The 20244-nt window shown below is 35.1% G+C and overlaps 1 protein-coding gene across 10 annotated transcripts in view; it reads right to left on the bottom strand.

Annotated features, from left to right (window-relative positions):
• Positions 1–1088: 1088 nt before the first annotated feature.
• Positions 1089–20244, bottom strand: part of LOC128554103 (probable inactive protein kinase DDB_G0270444) — a 42443-nt gene continuing 23287 nt past the window's right edge. For 2 of the 10 annotated variants that reach the window (XM_053535337.1, XM_053535338.1), the window contains 8 exons: positions 19012–19089; positions 18535–18579; positions 16618–16674; positions 13094–13183; positions 11703–11749; positions 10944–11018; positions 1690–1755; positions 1091–1368 (listed from right to left, as the gene is read on the bottom strand). In XM_053535337.1, the coding sequence (XP_053391312.1) occupies positions 1116–1368; positions 1690–1755; positions 10944–11018; positions 11703–11749; positions 13094–13183; positions 16618–16674; positions 18535–18579; positions 19012–19089 (711 nt within the window). In that variant the 3' untranslated portion in view covers positions 1091–1115. Of the gene's footprint in view, positions 1369–1689; positions 1756–10943; positions 11019–11702; positions 11750–13093; positions 13184–16617; positions 16675–18534; positions 18580–19011; positions 19090–20244 lie in introns of all 10 variants that reach the window. The other 8 variants (XM_053535344.1, XM_053535340.1, XM_053535346.1 and 5 more) reach the window with 7 other exon arrangements.

Genomic DNA, 20244 nt, shown 5'->3' on the forward strand with positions numbered 1-20244 from the left:
TACAGTTATCTAAATGTATAGAGGTCAAGACAGCCCCTTGCCAATTTGGCTGAATAACCAATTGCCAGCTGATAGACAATATTCTCCTGTTACAATTTACAAAACGGCTATCCAGTTAAAACGAAGTGTAAATATGCAAAATACATTGTAGATTGAAATCATTTTACACTTCAATTTCAAAGTCGTCTTACATGTACACGTACTTACAAAAAATTGCATTTACCATATCGAGGATAATATACCTCTTTCAAAGGGATACAGTCATTTAGTGAAACGTTTAATTGTGATTGTAAATATTAATATTCAACACTTTAAAGTAAAGATCAGCCTCCGCAACGACCAGGACAGCTGTTGCCATTCGCGCAATTAACCAACTGCCTGCTGGAAGGTTGTTGGTAACTTACATTTTGAAAGAAAAATGCACCTCTTTCAAAGGGATCAAATCATCCCATTTCATGCTTGATTTTCTCTAACTTAAAGATATTAATGTGCAACTCATTGAATGTATATATCTCTTCGCAGTGATCAGGAAATACAGTTTGAAATTCACACGCGAATAACCGATAGCCTACAGGTAGGCAGTAGCTGGATATTCAACGTTTTTCAAAAAATGAGTTTTTCAATCGAAAATGAAAAGAAACTCTTCAATTTACCTTTTATTGTTCTAAAATATTGATATTAAGCCCTCTAAGGACAATCAGCAGTGCTTGCAACGATCAGGAGACCCAGTTGCCAATTCGCGACGTGATTCAGAAAATCTTTTTTCAGACATAAAACGATAAAATTATGCAACTGGACGCTTAATTGGCTCTAAGATATTCAGAGCCAACACTTCGATACATAAAACAGTTTTCAGAACAGTCAGGAAAGCCTTCTAGTAGAAAAATTGTTATTCGACATTTTTGTTCAGAAATATTAAAATTAAACTAATTAAATGCAATTAGCAGTGGTAACGCTTTGTTTGCTTATCCATATCTAACACATTAAACAAAAAGCTATGTCTTCAAAGCATTCAGGAGAGCCGTGCGAATAACCAACTGCCTCCTGGGACGCGAATTGGCAACTGGCTCTCCTGATTTTCATGAAGACTGTTCTATGTGTATACTTGAGATGTTCTATGGATCACGATGTTGAATGTCATCTAAGTAATTTTCATTTACGAGAATAACATACATGTACATACCAGCATTCGATCCAGCTAGGCGGTTCATTAAATAAGACTTGCCCGTCCGGTACAATCCAGCTATTGCAACGACAACTAATGGACAATCAATTTTTTTAATCTGGTTCAATGCATTTTCTTCCACTGAAACGTTTCCTTCCTCATTTGTTGATATTAAACACATTGGTCTTTGAAATATCTGCAATCTAAACGACAACACAAACGTATAAAATATATATGCTTTTATTACCAGGCGACAGTACTTTATTGAAAGTTGATTTAGAGATGTCGTAAGTGATTACTTTCTGATACTGTTTCACAAGCTCAGTCTTGCACGATATCATACAAGACATTGAATTTAAAAGCACTTTCGTTATCACAATGCATTATGTCTGCCGCTAGGTTTAATCATCATTGCGCATTTTTCTGCTTTACAAAGTTGATGTTTTATTTTCATTGAAAAATACTTCGGTAAACTTTTCTGAGTTACTTAATACATAATTTATAAGAACGCTTATTGAACTCACTTGCACCATTGTTTTGAAGAAAGCGGTGTATCTACATTTGGTATGTCATGTTTTGTTTTCGATGATCTGAAAAGTTAAATTTTCTCTTATCATGGGGAACATTTATGTCAAGTATTATTGTAATACCTTGATGGATGACAGAGTTCTGGACCGGACAGGAAAAAAACCCTTGTGACGGTTGACGTCAAATTGTGACCTTGACCTTTGAGTTAGGGTTCTGGGTTTTGCGCATGGCAAATTGTTTCATCATGGGAAACATTTGTGCCAAGTAATATTAAAATCCCTTCATGGACAGCAGAATTATGGACCGAACAGAAAAAAGCCCTGTTGATCTTTGTCCCCAAATTGTGACCTTGACCTTTAAGCAAGGGGTCCTGGTTTTGCGCACGACACATTGTCTCATCATGGGAAACATTTGTTCCATGCGATAATAAAATCCCTTTATGAATGACAGAGTAATGGGCCGGACAAGAAACAGACCCTGTTCATGCCATGTTAACTTTTGACTGCTAAGTGTGACCTTGTCCTTTGAGCTAGGGGTCTGAAAGTTGTGCATGACACATTGTCTTATTATGAGGTACATTTATGCCAAGTAATATTAAAATCCTTTCGTGGATGGGAAAGTTATGGACCAGACAGGGAAAAGCGCTGTTGACGTTTGACCTCCAATTGTGACCTTGACGTTTGAGTGAGGGGTTCCGGGTTTTGCACATGACATGTCGTCTCATCATGGGAAACATGTGTACCAGGTAATATTAAAATCCCTTCATGGATGACAGAGTTATGAACCGGACACGAAATTTCGGGCGGACGAACGGACGGAAGGACGGACGGAATGACGGAAAAGCGCATTCCTATAGTTCTCGAAACTGGTTTTCAACCAGTGGGGGACTACTAAAAACGGATATAATTGAAAATTGTGACAGGAAAGGCCGTACCGGCGACAGTAACCATCAAAACAAATCAACACCCTTTACAATATTTACAAATTTATTACATAAGATGATTATTAACAATGAATAGATATGAAAAGAAAACAAAAACTGATTATAAGAAAGAAAAAAAAGAAAGTTCAGTATCTCTAGATACAAAAGTTCTTATAGTCCATTCTAATCTGACGTGACACAGGTCTTTAATGTAATTGTGAACTTTAAGTAGCACAAACAAAACATAGCTTCTAAATTCAAAATACAGTCCCTTTAAACCGTGAATACGTTGATTCCGTGTTGGCTCCCTATGGTGGTAGGTGATTGCATCCCTGAGCTGACTTCAGAGGATAACAAAAATCATCGAAAGCTCTGCGCTGGGAATATCACATCCAGGCGAGTGAAGACAAGTGAACCTCGGGCATTGTACTTCCGGGTTATGACATCACCAGGAAAAATCGTCTGGCGGAAGAAGCTAAAATATATAACATATGGTAAGCACCATAGCAAAACAAATAAGTCAGGGCATATAACTGCTCCTTTGGGTACACCATACCTCCGTAGGCTCCCATAAATAATACGTGCTACTTATACAAAACATATGTGCTACTAAGTTCAAACGTCACATGATTAAAATACGTCACTTATTACTTCCATTATTACAAAGATTACTTACTTAAAAGACTAAAGTTAAAGTATGAGAAAAATATGAAAAGTATATGATGAAACATTATAGATACGGACATGATAAACTGCAGCCATTATTTACAACTACAAATTAACAAATTCACTGTCAATCAAGAACGTTATATGATAGTGGCATCCATATAAATATCTAATGCCATACACTACAACGGACATTAATTAGATGTGCTATAGACCTGGCAACACACTTACAATTACAATAATATATTACATACACATACTAACTTTTTGCCATATAGATTTATATACATAACAATACAAGGCGTAATGGCGTTTCCATAATTAACAAAAATGTTTGACATAATTTTTGAAACAAAGACTTTATAAATATCATGTTAACAAATTTCAGTATAAATCTACATCTTATTAAATGAAACAATTTTAGATTCCTCTTCGAAATATTTACAAAAGTCTGAAAAAATTTAATAAATCATCCTGACATAACCGAAACTAGCCAAAATCATGTGCAAAATGTAAATTTACGAATTCTGGTAGAATGCACAAAAATTTACCGAAATACAGAATTCTAATGCAAAAATCGTACAAAAATCTAACAAATAAATTTCTTACCTCGATCGAGCATAAAATTTCTAGCAAGAAAATAATTCAGACATAATTCGTCCTATAAAGTCCGTAAGGTGTGTGCCCAAGGCATATCTAGTCCGTCTATTTAAAGGATAATGTCCCGCCAAATACTAAATTTCAGGGCTTCACGGCTAAGCCATGGTACTCCCGACTATTTGTGTTTCCACGGGATTCATCGTTTATAGCCGGGGAATCTAACTACTTTGGCGCGAATTTTAACATTGACTATTTGAGGCCCATTATAGTGGTTTTGGGGATAAAAACATAAATTTACTGAAGTTTTATAAAATATCAACTTTCTATTACAGACAAATTTGAAATTTACATGGAAAATTTAAGTATGAAATACAGAAAAAATGAGAGATTTTCAGGCGTGTAATCTGACAGTTTACCTCATTACTCAAAAATTTACAAGAAAGAGATGCAATACCGCATTTACACTACATATAAAATAAGGCCCGTATGTCAATTTGTGACACCGTCCCCCCTTAAAAAGAAAATTCTATAATTTTCTTAATTGAAAGCAAAATGACCTACTGAAAATAGCAAACACAAAAAAAAACACACACTGTCACTATCTGTACACCAATAATATAGCCACCTGTCTACACTCTACTCAAATAATCTGCGCCTCCATTTTCTCGACCAGGAATTGCTCTTAATACTGATCCTAATGGCTGCAATGCCAATGCCCATCTCAATCAGCCTGGGAAATGCTAAATTTTCGCTATTCAAATAAGTGAGAGCTGATGATCGTCCTCTAATTCAAAGTCTTTACCGAACCAAATACCGGTGAAACTTAGCAACTTGCATTACTATCGCTAAACACTCCTTCTCTATCACTGAGTACTTTTGCTCCGCTAGGTAGCAATTTCTACTAGCATACGCTACAGGAATTTCTCTCCATCACTTTCCTGAAGCAATACTGAGCCTAAGCCTACATCTGAAGCATCTATCTAGATCTCAATATACAAGTCCTGATCTAAAATCCTGGCAACTTCAAAATAGGCGGAACCCATTAAGCTACCTTCAAAGTCTGGAAAGCCTTTTCTTGACTTTCACCCCACCTACAAGATTTTGGCTGACCCTTTTTCGTCAAATCAGTGAGCGGAACTGGCAATGGCGCCGAAATTTGAGATAACTTAAAAATACAATAAAAATACACATACAAAATAAATATCTGTCAATACATTTGAGAAATGTCTAACAAATCTACTACTTCCTGTTTACCCTATTCTACTGGTAACTTCCGGATTTATCTCTACATCGTTGTACGTGCTGTACCTGCTTTATAGGACACAAAAACTCTATCCTTTTCTACTCTACTCGAAAAATCATCACTACTATTCATATTCGGAGCTAATCTGTCATAATCTCTCTGATCCCCTCTACAATAGCTGCTCCAACCTTTACTTAATATACCCTTATCTGGTATAGACTTACTTCTGTCTGACGTAAACTGCGATCCACAATCGGTAAGCATTTCCTCTGGAACTCCTAATCTACTATGACATTATCTACACTAATGCCTTCTGCTACTCTCCTCATTTCAATACTAGTAGTGCTATAGCTACTGGATATCTAGTAGCATAATCTACCATAGTCAAAAATTAACCTGTTTTTCCCCTATCAGTCATAGGTCGATCGGACCAACGGTATCGACGGCCAACTCTCTTAAAAACGGAGTATCAATCAAAGGCATTTTTTCCTACGGAACTTTACTTACTCTACCCATTAGCTATAGTACGTTTGGACAAATACTACAGGACTGACAGTAACCTCCTAACTCTCTCCATTACTCCTGGCGCAGTAAAATTTCGTCACTAATACCCTATCACAGTTTTCCCTTATACCTAAATGGCCTGACAGTAACGATTCATGTGCAACTCTTTCATCACAGTTTCTCTAAGGGACATTTAGGTAACAATCAACTGTCTACTTTTGTCTAAATTCTGGGCCGGTATACCTCTATATAAGGCAATCTTATTCCGAATCTCAAACCTAACTGAACCTTTACCTCTACACTGCCTTAATCGTACCTTCCTCAGCCTTCTTTCACACAAATCTAAAGTGCTTATCTTACCTGTTTGCTTTTCTAAGAACTCCTCTCTAGATTATCCTACAAATCTGAGACGGAACTTTAAGCTTTACTTGCTTCTTAACTTTGGCTTGGCGCCCTAGTATTCTACTGCTGACGCTTAAACTACTAAACTGAGGTTTCTACAGCTCCCCTCTACATTACCAATTATAACATTAGAACATTGGTAGGATTAATCTACAACCAACGCCTCTACGTACCCTTGAAATACGGACAATCAATATATATTCTAGCTACATCTAGCTAAGTTCACTGAAGTCCCATCTTTGTACTAACATCTACGGGTTTTCTCTAAAAACTGACTTGCTTCTACTAAGTCCCGTTTCACCTATCACACATGTACAAAAAACCTGTATCTCGCATAGCGAATACATCCCTACCAATTACAATACCTGGGTTTTGTAGGACATGTACTTTATCAGCTAAGCATACCTAACTCCTCTACTTCACTTTAGTTCTATAAAACTATTTCACTCTCTGACCTAAGTGACTTCTCCTATCTCTATCTCTATTTCTTCTCTAACCTCCTACTTCCTAGATCGGTCACGCCTCTACCACTATTTCTACTTTCCTACTATTTCTATTCCTCCCCTTTACTACTGCCTGTTCTGCTCTACTTCTAACTCTCTGCTGCATTGCACTGTTACCAGCCGTACTTTCCACTCCTACAGTAATTGAAAATTAGCCCTATTCGACCACACTTATTACACTTCAGTAACACCAAAGGGTTTGAAACCTCTACATCTATTAAGCAACATGCTACTACCTCAATTACTATGCCTACATTACGACTAATAGGATACTGTCTCTGAGGTGTTTTCATATGTTTATAGCTCCGGTCCTTATTGGTTCGATTCACGACATACTTGGGACCGTTCCACGAAGTCTTTGCAAACAACTCTGCATCTTTTTCTGCTACATCCCTAGCTTTACTAAACCTCTTTTACTAACTCACACAATCTGGTATAGTTCTCTATTCCGACATCTAAAAATGGGTCCCTAAGAATAAAATCTAACAATCCTTCGTACGTTTTATCTACCTTACTCAGTCTAAGCCAACCATCTAAATATCTACTTATTCTGCTAGAAACACCACAAAGTCGCATTAATCCGAGGCCTTTCAGTTTCTAAACTTGTTTCTTATAGCCATCGTCATGAGTTCGAACTGACGTAGCAAAGCGGCTTTTTCAGGTTAACATAATCCTTCATATCTTCCAACGGAAGCCATCAAAAACCTCTCTTGCCGTACCCTTTAGAAGGAAACGGTTTAAGTTAAGTGTCCATATGAATCTCTTTAATTCCAATCCTGCGCATCAGCGTACGTTTCGTACACATTCAAGTACGCATCCAATGGAAATCAATTTTCTCATCAAAGAGCCATCTTAACCATTTACCTTTTTCTTACTCATCTTTTCTAAGTCTGTCTTAAACTTATGCTCTTTTTCTAATCTCCTACTTTCTGCTTCCTCCTTCTCTGTTTCAAACTTCTAGCTAACATTAACTTCTCCTTTTCCATTTCTAACTTATCCTGTTCTAAATTACGACCGTATTCAACTTATCTAATTCTAACTTACGTTCTAACTCTAACCTTCCTACTCACCTCTAAGCTACTAGTCGTCATATTCTATCTTTTCCTTCTGCAACCAACTTTCGAACTCTAATCTTTCCCTAGGCTGCTTCTAATCTATTCTTGTCTGCTTCTACTCTTAAATCTCTTCTGCTTCTAAACTACTAAAAACCCTTTAAACTTTGGTTTTTCATATCTAGTTCTTTTCTTTCTGCACACCTACCTCTAAACTCTAATCTACTTTTCTCTGCCCTGCTCTAAATTTCACTGCCTCTAATCTATCTTTCTCTGCCTCTAAAAACTACTATGGTCTTTCCTCACGTTCCCTACCTTGCTCTTCCTAACAAGTTACGTATCTCATCATCCTTCATAACCTAACTCCTTTCCTACCTCCCGTTACTCTACTACACTAGTCATGTTTTATTACACAACTACGTTAACACTATATAACCACTACGCACGACAGCTACTATAACAACCAGAACACTATAATAAACAATCGTGAGGGAATACTAGCCTTACACTAGTTTTACACACTAAGGCTCTACATGTTACCACTGAAGCCAAACAAAATACTATAACTCTCACGTATATACTACACTAACGTCCTCACTAAAATAATAACACACTAAGTTGCGCAACAGTGACTAAGTTTGTCATCCAAGTTGCATAGGCAACAATCACCAAAGTACAAGGACAGTAGGCTGTAACAATAACCCTAGTACCTTATCAATTATCAATCAACTGTAACCTAGTGTTAACACGTTAGTGTAACCAATAAACACAAATAAATCAAGTGCTTTATCCTATGATAAATTAAGGTATAACACAACTTGTGTAGCACTAAAATTCTTTAAAAGTAAGGTAAAAGTATATGCAAGTAAACAAGCTTGCTAACACACACAAAGAAAAAAAATAATACTGTATCTGGTATGTATACAGCATCACTAATACCTAATACGATTCACTGGGAGAAGTAGGGCGACGCAACAACGTAAGAGTGGAGTAGGATAACTCTCCTTGTCAAGGGCGGTCACACTCAGCCACAGATACTATGATGCTTAATCATAGAGTGACACAAAAACCCAAAAAAAAATAAAAGAACGAAACTCCCTCCCCAGAATCCAAGTGTCGTAAACAACTGTCTATCATCCCTGTGACCACATAAGCTGTTTAGCTGAAGTTACGGATCTGTCTTGTCTGTCGGAGGAAAGACGTCACTCTGAAAAAATGAATAAAACTATTATATGTGTTAACAATAGAACAAAACAAGAGGAATCTTTACAAATTATTGCTGCCGTTAAATGGGTGTTAATAATGTTCGAATAGCTACTGTGTCTGTCCGAACCAATCCCCCTTCCTGACACCATGGACAGGAAGGCCGTACCGGCGACAGTACCAGCACAACAATCAACACCCTTTACATATTTACAAATTTATTACATAGGATGATTATTAACAGAATAGATATGAAAAGAAAAAAAAAACTGATTATAAGAAAGAAAAAAAAAGAAAGTTCAGGATCTCTAGATACAAAGTTCGTATAGTCCATTCTAATCTGACGTGAACTCAGGTCTTTAATGTAATTGTGAACTTTAAGTAGCACAAACAAAACATAGCTTCTAAATTTCAAAATACAGTCCCTTAAACCGTGAATACGTTGATTCCGTGTTGGCTCCCTAATGGTGGAGGTGATTTGCATACCCTGAGCTGAGTCAAGTATTAACAAAAATCATCGAAAGCCCTGGCGGCTGGAATATCACATCCAGGCGAGTGAAACAAATACCTCGGCATTGTACTTCCGGTTATGACATCACCATGAAAAATCGTCTGGCGGAAGAAGCTAAAAAATATATAAACATATGGTAAGCACCATAGCCAAACAAATAAGTCAGGGCATATAATAACTGCCTCCCTTTGGTACAACCAACCTGCCGTAGGCTCCCATAAATAATACTGCTACTTTATACAAAACATATGTGCTACTAAGGTTCAAACGTCCACATGATTAAAATACGTCACTAATTACTTTTCCATTATTACTAAGATTACTTACTTAAAATACTAAAGTTAAAGTATGTGAGAAAAATATGAAAAGTATATGATAAAACATTAGATACGGACATGATAAACTGCAGCAATTATTTACAACTACAAATTAACAAAAAGCAAATGTAAATCAAACGTTATATGAAGTTGGCATCTCCATATACTCATCTAATGCCAAACAACTACAACCGGACATTAATTAGATGTGGCTATAGAACTGGCACACAATTACAAATTACACTAATATATTACATACACAGTACAAGACTTGCCATATAGATTTATACATAACAATACTATGCAGTAATATGGCGTTTCCATAATTAACAAAAATGTTTGACAGAAAGTTTTTGAAACAAAGTACTTTATCAATATCATGTTACAAATTCAGTATAAATCTAACATCTTATATAAATGAAACATTTAGATTTCCTCTTTCGAAATAATTACAAAAAGTCTGAAAAATTTAATAAATCTTCCTGACAACCGAAACTCAGCCAAAATCTAGTGCCGAAAAGTAAATGTTACAGAATCTCTGTAGACTGCACAAAAATTTCCAAATACAAAATCGTAATGCAAAATCTTACAAAAATCTAACAAATAAATTTCTTACCTCGATCGAGCATAAATTTCTAGCAAGAAAATAATTCAGACATAGATTCGTCTATAAAGTCGTAAGGTGGTGTGCCCAAGGCATATCTAGTCCAGTCTATTTAAAGGATAATGTCCCGCCAAATACTAAATTTCATGGGATTCACGGCTAAGCCATGGACTCCGACTATTTGTGTTTCCACGGGATTCACGATATAGCCGGGGAATCTAACTACTTTGGCGCGAATTTAAATTGACAATTTGAGGCCCATTATAGTGGTTTTGGGGATAAAAACATAAATTACTGAAGTTTATAAAATATCAACTTTCTTATTACTGAACAGAATTTAATGAAATTTACATGGAAATTTAAGTTATGAAATACAGAAAAACATGAGAGGTATTTCATGCGTGAAATCTGACATTTACCTCAATAACTCAAAAATTTACAAAAAGATGATGCAATACCTGCATTTACACTACATATAAAATAAGGCCCGTATGTCAATTTGTGACAAAAATGTTAGCAATATAAATCGTAATAAAACGACAACTGTGACATAGAAATGACAATCGCAATTAATTCTGAAAATCCGGGGCAATATTTATTCATTTAGGAAAAGTAAGGCAGATTTCGCTATTGATAAACTGACATATACATGGCGTACTATAATTGGCAATAAACACCCGTGGAGGACATTGATCCTATAAAAGAATATAAAGTTATACTCACTTAAAAGGTTTAGATAAAAATCCTTTCATTTTCTTCCACCTAGACCCTTTCTTTTGAGGCTTGGCATCACCGTATCTAGAGTGTATTATAAGCGGTTAATCCTATTTAGTAATATTTCACATACTTTAGATTTTCAAACATTCTATTACAAATTTATTTAACACTAGGTATGGCTCTTTACATAGTAAAAACTGTGTAGTTTATTCTAATTGAATCTTCTCAAATTCTTTAATATCACGCTTGCTAACAGTAATTTGTTAATGAAATGGTACTAACTTAAAAGTGTAGAAACACATTAGATTCGATGCATTGGCATTTCTTAAACTCGTTTCTATTTGAACAGCTTTCAAAGTATGAATGTAAAATTTTGGATATATTTAGATGAAAAACCTTAATATCTTACCACATTTGCTTTTCGCTTGCTATAAGCAAGCGTGTTGAAAGAGAATATTGATGTTTTCAAATTTTAACCAGATTTTCTGTTGTATTTTCCTTTACTTCTCTAGTCAGAATATATTTGGATGTGTAAAGAATAAACTGATGGTTTAACATTCTATTTTAGTTAGGCTATCACTCACGAAACATGAGAATCTTTTATCACTTCCTTTAATGCTTATATTACGTAAATTGTGTATTAAATGCACATAACACGGTGGACCATCAACTGTAATTAAGATATATTTGTACATTAAGTGTTGGTAAGGAGCCTCAGTGCAATAAGTGAAGGTCATTTGTTCCAAGAGAAATGTTACATTATACCCTTGTATGCTTTCCGAAGTGCTCATATCACCTGCAGTGGCGTCTTCCTGAAATTAGTAGCATGCTGAATAATGCCTAAATATGTACATGAAATATTTCCCTATATATAATGGGTCCAAATACTTTAAACTTTCAGCTCTCGGTAATGTTTAAAAACATTAAATAATGATATGCAATATAAGAGTTGTGCTATGTTTAAAGCTCTTTCAAAAATGAATATGATATATTTTAAGACTTTTATGGTGCATCATATGAAAATTGTTCATAGCAAGTTTGCATATATTTTCTTTCATAAACCTTATTGATGATCCATTTTAAACAGGTATACGATAAATGTGAGAACTACATGCACGTATTTCTTTACATCTCATGCTATTGACATTGTACTGTCGTTATCATGTAACGATACAACATCACAAATCTATTCTAACCACCTCGGTAGCATAATGGTAGAGCGCCGCTTCGGGTATGGGGATCGTGGGCTCGCTCCCTTGTAGTGTCATACAAAAGACATGAAAATTGGTACTATTAGCAGTCTCGCTTGATGATAGTGCTTTGACTGGGCAGACCGTTGTCAGTACAATGTGACTGGGTTGAGCAGTATAAAACTGGACACTATGCTCACTGCTATGTGTATTTCTTAAGATTTTATAAGAGACACCTGTCTGTTTTACAAACAGAATAAAACATTGTCATCAGAAACTGTTTCAAATATCAGATTGCATGTCAAAATACGTGCTGTGTTGTGGAGCGAAGTCAACGTAATCAATTAAAATATGGTTAATTGTAAATGGTTCTTGACATAGTATATATTCAGACTGATTTTTCTTTCGTCTGAAAATAAGAACTGATATAACTATTCCACAGCGAGAAATGACAATTTCCTCCCTGCTAACTGACTATTCCCTTAGTATCATTCAACGAATGTTGAAAGTTATACCAAAGTTTATTGAAAGAATCATTGTGTCATAACGATTAACATTTAAACAAGACACATGCGTTCATATTCGATTTTAAACCAGTACATGGTCCGTTTGAACTAGTTTGCGGTAATGAAAGCAGATGCTCTGAAAGTTCCCTTCTAATAAAATGTCTAATATTGTCTGCCCCAAAACAAGTTTCCTTTTATAGAAAAATATCGATTTATTTAATTATTGATATCAATGATTTATTTTCCGCTACGTGTCTACATCGATTTTCAGAATAACCTTATCTGGTAAGTATTGTCATTTAACAGTCGTGAATATAGGTGTTTGTGATATTGCACATTCGCTTTGGTGCGAGTCATTGTGGTGAAAATGCAGAACAGCATACTAAATATCTTTAATAAGTTTGTATATATTTGATTCACAGAACAAAATGCATAAAACTGAAGTAATAGAAACAAATACCTCTGAGTCACTATAATCAAAGCTTGCATCCTGACAGTTTTCATAAGTACTTCTTTCAAAGTCGGAAGAATGATACGTATCATTATCTCCCTGAATAACAAAGAATGATGCAGATACACAGAATCATAATCACAGATTTTGATGTTCATATCATAAAGCCGTTCTATAAGTTTAAATGTAACAAGAATGCAAGACTGTCACAAAATACGCCTGTCTAAATATTCAGTTATGTGTCAAAAAGGTTATAGTGTTGATGTTGCCTTGTTAACCCCAAAAAGAGTAAGAAGAATCAAAAATTGACAATCGGATCAAAATTGTTTGAATGGACAATGCCAATTCCGCAGATTTCGAATTCAAGGGCCGTAAACCATGAGTGCCTGGGGCTTTTTTGGTAGTTATCGAACTTGGCCGAGATATTATGCCCTAAAACATAGTCAGCAAGTTTGGTGTAGATCAAATGAAAACTCTTCGACTTAAGAGAGCGGCGAGCCTAAATTCGCAGTTTATCGAGTAATTCAAGGGCCATAATCCAAGAGTGCCTGAGGAAATTTGGCTGGTTATCGAACTTGGTCGAGGTATTATGCCCACAAACATTGTCAGCAAGTTTGGTGAAGATCGGATAAAACTGTTCGACTTAGAGAGCGGACATGCTTTTGGACGCCGACCGCCCGCACGCCGTCCGCCACGGGTGTTAACATAATACGCCCCAATCTATCAGAAACGGGCGTAAAAAACAAATGTTAAGCGATTTGAAATGTTTGCTATCCTAAAAAAGTTCTTAGCTATTTCCCCAAAAAAATTCCCCGAAAATGTTTGAATATACTTATATAAATGCCTAACCTTCATAATATGTAAATGCTATGTGCATCGAAAGTTTGTTCTTAATTTATAGACTTGTAAATCATGAAGTCATTTCCACGTATTTTTACACCGGAAAAAATCATGGTTTCACTTCATTTATCATGAAAGCTGAAATTAAACCTGGGTCCAAAATAGGGACTCATACATGTATATGATACCATATGATTTTATTCTACATGTGTATTTTGTTCACTTATAGAGCGAGTATTGTTTCAGTCTTTCTCAGGCTTTTAGCTTTCTAAAAATAGTTGTAGGACATGTCCAAATTGAATAATAGTATAGGCGTTACACGTTTCTTTTCACGTACATGTATTTTCAGAATATGGCTGACAAAATAAAAAATCTTCCGTTTATGGACATGTAAATTGTAATTCAGCTTCGTTTGATTTGTAAACATAATATAGAAAAATGCCAAAAGTCGCACAATTTTAGGAAATATCAGTCCACATGATCTATTTTGAATACTGTACAAGTTCATGTTCATCAGAGATGATGATTCATGAAAGTACATGACGCTTTTTTGAAAAAAAGTAATATTCCGTATAATGAACGTTAACATTAATTAATAAACAAATATTTCAGGCCTTTCAAAGATTCTAACAGTGTGTGCTTCTATTGATTATGAAGAATTAAATACATTGTCGGTTGGTAAATAAGTTTTCATAATATATTCACATTTGACCAGGTAAAACAGATTTTTCGGTCTCAATCGCTGTAGGGTATTTTTTTAAACATAAATAGCAATATTTGAAAAAACTGACGTCAAACGCGTAAATTATGTCCCTACATAAGGTTGCAAAACTAGCATAAGAATTTTCCAGTAATTCAACAATTAAGTTTCCTTACACATTTAGAAATAATAAATCTTCAGTAACACAGCATCGATTTAAAGTACCGTGAACGATAGATAAATTCATTTTATATCTCCTATGGTATCATAATGAACTCGCTCTTTACAACTCAAGAAACTGACGTTTATTGTTGTATTTCTCCTTTGCTATGATCATATCCTTCTTTAGTGATATGTTTATAACTTCAGACAATAAAAGTATAATTGATACAGGCATTTACTGGTAAAGATTTTATTAAGTAGTAAATACACACGTGTGTCCAATGTACTCACTCTGATTAGAAGTGCAAACTCCTAAATCGCTAATGTGCCATTTTTTTTTTTTAAATTAGAGTTATTTGTGCAAAAAAGATATATCCAAGTAAATTATTTTTGGAAGTTTACCAAAATTCCTTTTGAACTTTCAAAAATGTAAAGTTTCTTGTTTAACGTGAGTAGCCGACGAAAGACCCAACCAGGAATGAATTGAACTACTTATTTCCAGCCAAGCCCACGGCAGGCGTCATATTTACCTCCACAGCATCAAGTCTAAACAGATACTGCTGCAAACAGTACCAATTTAAGTAAATCACCCAGCACTGAATACTTGTATGGATATTATCTGCGACCGTGAATCAAAACCGGACCGCTGGTGTTGTAGTCCAACCTGCTAACCACTGCGCCACTGACTCCAAACTTTATCGTTGTTTTAAAGTCTAAATCTTTAAAGGGAGTTTTAATATCAAGCAAACAATGCATTGATTTACTTCATAATTACCACTTATATTTTAGTACAACTGGTCAAAGATCAGTGGTTTACTGAACCTCAAATATCGAGTATAGGTATGTCCTCGGAAAATTGTGACATTTCATATACTAAAGTTTATCAACAAGCAAACAAACTGTAATAAAAGCACAACGGAAATACACTGGTTGAACTATGCTGATGAATAAAGAAAAGATAGAAAGAGATGTCTGCTGCCGATATATATAAGTAAACAACTAATGCGAGAAAATCTAATGATTAGACTTTCACATTGATTTTTCCATAGGCGTGCATTGTAATAAATGACTCTATAGGACCCACCCCAAAACTTTCTGATCTAGGCTTTACTGTCCACGGTTGATATGTAAATCTTTGTGAATACCATGTGGAGGTTTTTAATTTACGACACAAAACAATGATTATATTTTTTTAAACATCTCAACATGGGTTGTAAAATGTGCAACTGCATGTCCATTGCTCGGTATTCAAGCAATGCATAAGAAAATTATCTAAATACGTTCTGTAGCAAAACGACGTATTCTATTTTAAGTTTGAAAAAAAAAAATCTAAACTGATTAGGTTTCCTTACGTATTTAGAAATAACAAATATTCAGTACCACAACGCCTTTTTTTTAAAGTACTGTGAATGATAGATAAAATCCCTTTTACTCTGCGAATATCATAAGTAATCGCTCTTTAAATCTTTTGCACAAGTTATATAAGACAAAGCGCGCGCACATACACACATACACACACACACACACACACACACGCATACACACACACACACACACACACAAACGCACACGTGCACACACACACACACACGTGCACACACACACACACACACACACACACACACACACACACACACACACACACTGTCTAAAGAAATATAAATTTGAAACTGAAAATTTACTTTCAAGAAGGGAAACTGGTTAATTATAATATGAACAGGTAGACTGCTACCAATTATGCATCAGCTTTAATGATAAGTATTTTTCCTCTATAACAATATATACCTAAAAGTAGTCGTAATAAATGTATGTATGAAAAAAGAATATTTACCTGATGTATCTCATTGTGACCCTGATTCTTTTCCTCTTCAACTCTACCTTCGGACTCCTGTGTACGAGAAGCTGGATTATTTTTTTGTCTATGTGCGATAGTATGTTTCAAAAACAGGTAAAATGATAAAGGTAAGAAAAATCTTGATTTCATTGTTTTAACTATTTGTAACATTTCTAACTGACTCCAGACATCATCATATCTGTATCATAGTCATGTTAAAATAATTGCAAATACTTCGAATAAAGTCAAGTATTTTAAAGAGATTATACATGTATGAATAATTGTCCTTGAGTTTTACAACAGAATTGACTATATAATCTTTGAAATCTTAGTAGCTCCTATGAATGATAGTTATTTCTTTGTTATGCTTTTACTGACTACCATAACTATGACGTGCAAATTGTTGTGCCATTTATAATTACCTTTCCTATTTTCATTTACTTTAGATAAAGTGATGTATATATGAAACGCTTGCCGAAGTACACATCTGTCAGTTTATTCAGATGTTAAGTTGTTTTAATTTTCAGACCTTTTAATGCATAGACGATCACATGTCATGAAAAATATCAATTTCGGACATGACTTACCAGACATGGATTTTCCTTTCAGACCATTAATCTCTTTCAACTGTGATCTTTGTATTAGACTGACTGGATCAATTATATATAAATGCAAATGGGTTTTGAAAACACATTTTTGCATTTAGGGAAAATTTGAAACGTTTTATGCTGTAAGTTAACAACCTTTCGAATAAAGTTAATGATTTTATAGAGATTAAACATATATGTATATATAATTGAATGCTAGTTATTTCTTTATTATGCCTTTACTCACTACCGACTACCTTATTATGACGTGCTTAAAATTGGCGCGCCATTGATGATTACCATTCCTGATACTTTCGTTTACTTTAGAAAAAGAGATGTATTTATGCAACGCTTGCTGAAATACCCATCTTTTAGTTGTAATTCAGATGTTTTGTTGTTTCTTTATTTTCAGACCTTTCAATGCGTAGGCGACCATATGTTATCAAAATTATAGATCTCGGACTAGAACTACCAGACATGGATTTACATTTCAAACTATTAATTTCCTTCAACTGTGTCTGGAAGATTTTATTAAGTTTTGAAAACATAATACTTGATATATCTACTTGTTCATCTGTTGTCTTTTATAAGTAAAAACTCAAATGATTGCCAAGTAAACCTTTAATTAATCTATCTAATAGCTACCTAGTACTGCGGAGTGTTTTGTTTTCTATGAAATGATTGAAGAAATATTTCCTCCATTAGGTTTGCGTTTGTTTTACGCTTCGAATATTTAGACATATTTTAATATTCACATCACTTTACTGAAGAAACCTAATGCACACACACATGCACACGCAAATGCACGCGCAGGCGCGCGCGCACACACACACACCTGCCTAATTGAAATTTGCAATTTGCTTACAAGAAGGAAAACTGGTTAATGCGAACTGATAGACTGCTACCAATTACGCATCAGTTTTAATAAGATATCGTCCTTATATAACACTATGTACCTAAACAAAGTAGTAATAAATGTATGTATGAAACAAAGAATATTTAGTTTAAACGTAATTTATTTTAGGTCGATTGTGAAGGAAGTACTACAACTTACATTAATCACTCTCGACACCTCATTCCTGAAGGAATCCATAGCCACGAGGGTATGAAAGAAGAGGCCAGTTTCCCTTTAAATGCAGAGCACCAAGCAAGGGAGCTACTGGTACCATTTTTCACGTCTTTGGTTTGACGCGGTCGGGGATCGAACCCACGACCTCCCGCACTCGAAGCGGAACCTCTACCACTAGGCTATCGAGGCGGTTAAAGAATATTTACCGAACGGTAATAGTAATTTTAAATGTATATATGAAACAAAGAATATATTTACCTGTTCTGTTTCATTGTGACTCTTATTCTTTTCCACTTCAGACTCCTGTATATGAGTAGCTGGATTATTTTATATTTGCAATAATACGTTTCGAGAACATGTAAAATGCAAAAAGGTAAGAAAAAGCTGATTTCATCTCTAGACAGCGTCATATCTGTATCATTATTACGCTACCAGACTTGCAAATACTTCGAAAAATATGTCATTGATATTCAAGAGACCATATGAAAACATGTCCTCGAGTTGTACGACTTAATTGACTCTTGAACTTTTGAAATTTAAGTAACTCGCATAAATGCCTTTTACTTCATTTATGTTTATTGCTTACTACTATTATTTTGATGTGTTTAATGTTTCTATATATTGTAGATATATGCACATTAATCTACACTTTCTGAACGATTATCTTTAGTTTCGAAGACATTATAATGTTATGTTCTGCTTGGAAACAGCTTTATGGTAAATAAACATGGTTACATGTTTAATTTCTTCTTGACTCCGCTCTTGTATTTCGTTCATGTCTTCTTTATGTTCAACTTGATGTTCACCTTTTACCTTTTATAAAGACACAAATGTTGGCTAAGTAAAATCTTTATTTATCTATCTAACAAATGTACGGTGGTATGTTTAGAACATATGTTATTTTTTTTAAGATTAAATTATCTCGTGTGAACGACATCTTATCTTGAGCGATCAACATCTTATCTCGTGCGCACGACATCTTATCTCGAACGATCAACATATTATCTCGTGCGCACGACATCTTATCTCGAGCGATCAACATCTTATCTCGTGCGCACAACATCTTATCTTGAGCGATCAACATCTTCTCTCGAGCGATCAACATATTATGTTGAGCAATCAACATCTTATCTCGAGTGATCAGCATCTTATCTTGAGCGATCAACATCTTATCTCGTGCGCACGACATCTTATCTTGAGCGATCAACTTATCATCTTGAGCGATCAACATATTATCTTGAGCGATCAACATCTTATCTCGAGCGATCAACATATTATCTTGAGCGACCAAAATTGTATCTTGAGCGATCAACATCTTCTCTCGAGCGATCAACATATTATGTTGAGCAATCAACATCTTATCTCGAGTGATCAGCATCTTATCTTGAGCGATCAACATCTTATCTCGTGCGCACGACATCTTATCTTGAGCGATCAACTTATCATCTTGAGCGATCAACATATTATCTTGAGCGATCAACATCTTATCTCGAGCGATCAACATATTATCTTGAGCGACCAAAATTGTATCTTGAGCGATCAACATCTTATCTCAAGCGATCAACATATTATCTTGAGCGATCAACATATTATCTAGAGCGATCAACATCTTATCTCGTGCGCACGAGAACTTATCTTGAGCGGTCAACATATCATCTTGAGCGATCAACATATTATCTTGAGCGATCAACATCTTATCTCGAGCGATCAACATATTATCTTGAGCGATCAACATTTTATCTTGAGCGATCAACATCTTATCTCGAGCGATCAACATATTATCTTGAGCGATCAACATTTTATCTTGAGCGATCAACATCTTATCTCGAGCGATCAACATATTATCTCGAGCGATCAACATCTTTTCTCGAGCGATCAACATATATTCTTGAGCGATCAACATCCTATCTCGAGCGATCAACATCTTATTTCGTGCGCACGACATCTTATCTTGAGCGATCAACATCT

Source organism: Mercenaria mercenaria, unplaced genomic scaffold, assembly GCF_021730395.1.
Source record: "Mercenaria mercenaria strain notata unplaced genomic scaffold, MADL_Memer_1 contig_4719, whole genome shotgun sequence".
In the NCBI taxonomy this organism is placed as follows: Eukaryota; Metazoa; Mollusca; class Bivalvia; order Venerida; family Veneridae; genus Mercenaria; species Mercenaria mercenaria.